Below are 5,246 nucleotides of genomic sequence, written 5' to 3'. Positions count from 1 at the left end.
CGGGGCGCCGCCGCCCCGGCCCCAGCCCTTCCCGCCCCGCGCCCCGCGTGTGCTCCCCCCACGGCCCTCCGGCCCGCACCCCGACCTCTCCTGTGCCGGGCGCAGCCCCTGCTCCGGGCCTCCTGGCCCTCGACCGTCAGTGGCCCCCGCGCCGCCCCGCGCCCCGGCTTCCTGACCGCCTCCCTCGGGGGGGCACGGGGGGCTCATTCCCGTGCCAGGAGGCCCCCCGCCCTCTCGGGGTTCCCCCCTCCGCCCGCTCCGCTGCCCCCTGCCGAGTGTCCCCGGCGCCGGCTGAGTGGGGCTTTCTCCGTCTGCCTGTGTCTCTGCCTCTCTCTCGGTGTCTCTCATGAATAAATAAATAAAATATATTTTTTTTAAGTACCTGAAAAGAGCCCTCTTGATAGTTGAGGAGACCGGGCCGAGGGTGGGAAGGAAACAGGTACCAGCACTGTACCCTCTGTTTCTAAGAGAGTCAAAAGAAGGTTTCAAGATCCAAAAGCACCTGGGAGTATGGGGAAGGCACTGGAAAGCCGGGTTGCGGTTCTTATCAACCTTGTGTTCTCAGCTCCCATCGGCTTTGCCTGCTTGGATCTATTTCTGCATTTTTCATTAGGCACATGGATGTTCCCCGGATCCAGCAGAGGGAAAAGCACAATCCTGACGTCCCCGGGCTGCGGTTGGCGCGATCGCTTGGTGCTACCTTGGCTAAGCGAGTGGGTGCTTGAATCAAATCCACCCCACCTTGAGCCTCAGTCCTTCACTTACAAAAGCTGTGACAATGGTAGTACCTAGATCACCCCATTGTGGTGAGAAGTACGTAGGATAACGTGGGTCCAGAGCACAGCATCGTACCTGCACACAGATGTTTTTATGATGTTTTCCCTGAGTGGTCAAGGCAGGGGCAGCAGCAGCAGTGTCTGCCGTGGGGCACTTTGCGGAACCAGCAAGCAAGCGATTTCCAAGTCAGCGTCTGTATGAGCACCTGGCAGTGTGGACAGTGAGGGCCGAAAGGAAGCTTGACATGCAGGTCACCCGGCCCATGGCCTCAGCCGAGTGGGATGGTGACAAGAACGAGTGGGGGAATTAGGAGGCCACCCTTCACCCATCTGAGCCCCGCCGTGTTTTGCCACCTCCACGCGGCTCCGTGTACTTCCCGGCAACCGGTATGCCGCAGTACCAATGCTAACAACTGGGTCTTCGTGGAAAAAGTAGATTCCCAAGACTCCGCTACACTGCCTCCCTCCGGCCCTCCCTCACCTGCCTCTACCTACACATTGCCCCAGCACTTTTCTTCTGTGATCTGAAACCAGGTCGGCAAAGCACAATCTTTATTCTAGTGTCTCTAAATTGTTTACTTGTGCAGTTTTTTCCTATGGCAGGGCCGTGACAGGGAGGTGGGGAAACCAGCATTCTGGGGAGGGGGTGGGCGCATTTTCTGGAGAACAATTTTGTATTGTAGATCCAACTCTTGGACTCTATCTTAAGAAAACAACCGTTTATGCAGAGACTTACATACAAGAATCCCACTGAAAGATTATAATATGAAAAAAATGAGAGAAATATTAAGTGTGGAACCAATATATTATAAAGCATTGTGTATGTATCCATGCGACGCTTTTGGGGTTTTGGATAGAGGTAAAGGCCAAATATCAGATGAAATACATCTCAGGAAAAAAACTGGTGCTGAACTTGAAAAACCTTACTCCTGTATCTGATTGTCATAGGGTTATTGTATTATTCCTACAACCCTGAAACTACAAAGGTATCCCAAAATGCTGACATTAATGGTGAATGACAGAACACACGCAATTTTCATTTTTTCATTTTTCTCAATTGTATTTGACTGCCTTGTACCAGTTGAGTATCTGAATCCCAGAACCTCCCCTCCAACCCGAGGACAAAGGAGAGAAAATCGTGATGCTGACAGAAAAGTCAGACCCAGGGGATCCCTGGGTGGCTCAGCAGTTAAGTGCCCGCCTTTGGCCCAGGGCGTGATTCTGGAGACCCGGAATCGAGTCCCGCCTCCGGTTCCCTGCATGCAGCCTGCTCCTCCCTCTGCCTGTGTCTCTGCCCCCCTTCATGAATAAATAAATAAAATCTTTTAAAAAATAAGAAAAGAAAGAAAGCCACATGCATAACATCAGCTGATTTATTCTCTGCAGTAACAAATATTTGAACAATGAAAACAAGTGGGTAAGGAGTACCCCAGGGCCAGTGCAGGCAAACAATGACATCCCCCCAAACTAAGTGGCAATCCTGCAAAAAATCATGTTTCTAGGGAAGGATGTGCTGCCTGCAATGGGACTCTCTTGTGGATTCAGCCCCCTTTGCCAGGGCGAGGCTTCGGAAAAAACGGAGGCACGAAGTGCTGCATGGTCTGCACCACCAGGGAAAGCTGGTTCAGCAAGCACGCGGTGGAAATCTGCAGCAGGGCCGAGTCTTCAGCAGTTAGCTTGCTAAAAGGGAGTGAGGGGCAAAAGAAATCACGTCAGATAGAATTCCCCTTCACCCCCCCCGCCCCCCCAAGGTTACTCCTGCGCGGCTCCTGAAGAGCGACTCCTGAGGCTGCCACAGCCCCAGTGCCCCTCCCCCCGCCACATGTCTCCTCAGCCCCGGGCTTCAGCGCCCGCACGCCTCCAACAGGCTCCGTCAGGCAGAGACCCGCGCAGGTTGCCGCTTGCTCTCCCACCAGCGCCTTCTAGAACTTACATCACCAGGTCGTTGCCGATCACCGTGAGCTCCGTGTGAACCGCCCCTTGGAAGGGCTCAACATCCGAAATCAGGCACTGGCGGGCCACTTCGGCATCCACGTAGCACAGAAAAGGCACCGTAAGGCTGCTGTGGAGATTTCGTTAAGGCGCCGTCTGTGCTGACTTTACGGTTCAGGCTCCCTTGCCCACGGGGGCCCGCCTTCCCCCAGACCGCCTCGCCGCCCCCGGGAAGCGGGCCTCACGCCCTCCTCCCGCCACCCTCCTGTCCCCCGGGGCGGCCCGCCTGCTTCCTCCAGCCCCCCCTTCCGTGCCCCCTCTGGCCCCCCCACGCTGAACCCGCTTCTCCCCCCTGCCGCCCCTCCCCAGCACCCTTCCAATCCCGGGGGGCTCCTCGGAAAGGATACAACTCCAGCTGGTTTCCTGAGGCTCCGCCACAGGCGGCCGAGGTCGAGGCCGAAGCCTCTTCACCTTGCCCTCCGTCAGGCGACACCCCTTCGACCTGAGGCGCTCCCCCGGCCTGGGGGCCCTCGTCGGAGGTGCCGCTCCAACCTTCGGGTTCCCTCGGGGGGCTTCCATCGCCATCGGGCGCTCCAGCACCACCCTCCGCACCACCAGCGCCGCCGGGAGCCTGCATGGTGAGCGAGCTGCCTCCTCCGACACGACCCCTCAGGCAGTGAGGCTGGCTCGTGAAGCTCCGCCCCCCGCGCGCAAGGCCGCTGGGAGTGCTCAGAGCGCCTGCGCACACAGACCCCGGAGAGGCTCCTGGCACGTGATTGGCTCCCGCCAGCCGCTTCGCTGCCCTCGGGTCGCCTCCGAGACCCTGTGGTGCCCGCGCCTCGTGGCGCCCCTCCCCCAGCGCGTGAGGCCGCGCGGGCTCCCTAGTGCGCCTGCGCGAGCCAGCCCTGCCCCCGCCCCCCCCCCCCCGCCCCGGGCAGAGCGCGTGCGGCGGGAAGCACGTGGAAGCAGCGACGTCACACAAAGGGCCGGGTGAAAAGCGGCGATCGTGGCGGCGAAGTGGCGTCGCGCGTCGCTGATGTAGCCTCACGGGGACCCTCGAGAGCTGTTCCCCGGGGGAAACACTGCCGGCTCCCCGCAGCGCGACTGCGGACCCAAGCTGCCCCGTCAGTAAATGGCGAGGGGAGGGTGGCAAGCTGGCAGAAACGGGTCATGCCACAAAGCCTCTGCCAGGAAGACGCAGGCTCCACGCGGGGAGCCCGACCGGGGGCTCGATCCCGGGACTCCGGGGCCACGCCCTGGGCCGAAGGCGGCGCTAAACCGCTGAGCCACCCGGGCTGCCCTGTCCCTCCCTTTGCTTGCACATGCTCTCTCTCCGCAAGTAGGTGATCTTTTTAAAAAAGCAAAAGTGCATGAAATATAAATACATAGTTAATAAGTAGAAACATGCTTGGAAAAAGCATCCAAACAAATAAAACATTGCTTGCTTGCCCTCAGTAACCCAGAGGTTCTCTGAGCGATACCCTTGAATGTCCATCCCTACGAGAAGCGCTACGATGACTTAAATGCTAAATCGCTTCACATGACTTTATAGTTTGCCCAACTATGTATGCATTTCTAAACAATAAAGGTTGGTTTTTAGCAAAAAAAAAAAAAAAAGTCTCTGCCAGTCTCAAACTTTGAAGATTCCAAGAGTAACATTTCTAAGTTGTAAGAGCGGTTTAAACATGATTTTATTTGATTTTTTTAAAAAGATTTTATTTATGTATTCATGACACACACACACACACACACACACACACACAGAGGCAGAGACACAGGCAGAGGGAGAAGCAGGCTCCATGCAGGGAGCCCTACGCGGAACTCGATCCTGGGTCTCCAGGATCAAGCCCTGGGCCGAAGACAGGCGCCAAACCGCTGAGCCACCCAGGGACCCCCTCAAACATGATTTTAAAATAGATTTGTCTCTCCTGGGTTGTTGTCTCACTTTCTTGATTGGTATTGTTTGTAGAACAAACGTTTTTAATTTTGATGGCATCGATTATATTTTTTTCTTTGTCGCTTGTATTTTTGGCTACCGTTCTATAAAGAGGAGTATCGATGCTCTGTGCAATGGGCAGTGCCATTGGGCGATTGCTTGTGTGGAAGAGCAATCACTATGGGTTTGCTGAGGTCACACTCCCACAAGCAGAGGCTTACTGGGTGTGATGGCTAATCCTGTGTATCAACTTGCCTGGTACCCCTAGTAAGCAGTATTTCTGGGTGCATTTGTGGGGATGTTTCCATATGGGTTTAGCGTTTGAATCTGTGGATTCGGTAAAGCAGATTGGATGACGCGTTGGCAGGTGTCATCCAATCATTGAGAGCCTGAATAACACCAAAGGTGGAGGAAGCAGGAATTTGCCTCCCTCCCCTTTCCTATAACCTCACTATTGAGCTGTCACATCTCATCTCACCTTTTCCTCTGGCTTTGACTGGGATTTACACCACTTCCCCCTCCCTTGGTCAGACCTTGGGACTCGGGCTGAATTATACCACGAGCTTTCCTGGGTCTCCAGCTTGCAGGCAGCAGGTCATGGA

General features: G+C 55.9%; 1 protein-coding gene across 1 annotated transcript; it reads right to left on the bottom strand.

Annotated features, from left to right (window-relative positions):
• Positions 1 to 2,131: 2,131 nt before the first annotated feature.
• Positions 2,132 to 3,413, bottom strand: LOC100683646 (EKC/KEOPS complex subunit LAGE3-like). Its single transcript, XM_038586666.1, has 3 exons — positions 3,116 to 3,413; positions 2,710 to 2,838; positions 2,132 to 2,456 (listed from the first exon to the last, which is right to left on the bottom strand). Exons 1-3 carry the CDS (start codon positions 3,343 to 3,345, stop codon positions 2,318 to 2,320), a joined length of 498 nt encoding a protein of 165 aa, XP_038442594.1. The 5' UTR covers positions 3,346 to 3,413; the 3' UTR covers positions 2,132 to 2,317.
• Between the last annotated feature and the right edge of the window lie 1,833 nt (positions 3,414 to 5,246).

The sequence above is a fragment of the Canis lupus genome, chromosome X (genome assembly GCF_011100685.1).
Source record: "Canis lupus familiaris isolate Mischka breed German Shepherd chromosome X, alternate assembly UU_Cfam_GSD_1.0, whole genome shotgun sequence".
In the NCBI taxonomy this organism is placed as follows: Eukaryota; Metazoa; Chordata; class Mammalia; order Carnivora; family Canidae; genus Canis; species Canis lupus.
This window is presented reverse-complemented; position numbering and strand designations above follow the sequence as displayed.

Excerpts from the sequence above, each read along its gene's own strand:
- LOC100683646 (XM_038586666.1), bottom strand. The coding sequence starts at position 3,345 with ATGCAGGCTCCCGGCGGCGCTGGTGGTGCGGAGGGTGGTGCTGGAGCG. Across the intron at positions 2,839-3,115 it reads TCAGGAAACCAGCTGGAGTT|CAGCCTTACGGTGCCTTTTC; the intron begins GTATCCTTTCCG and ends AAATCTCCACAG. Across the intron at positions 2,457-2,709 it reads ATCGGCAACGACCTGGTGAT|CAAGCTAACTGCTGAAGACT; the intron begins GTAAGTTCTAGA and ends ACTCCCTTTTAG.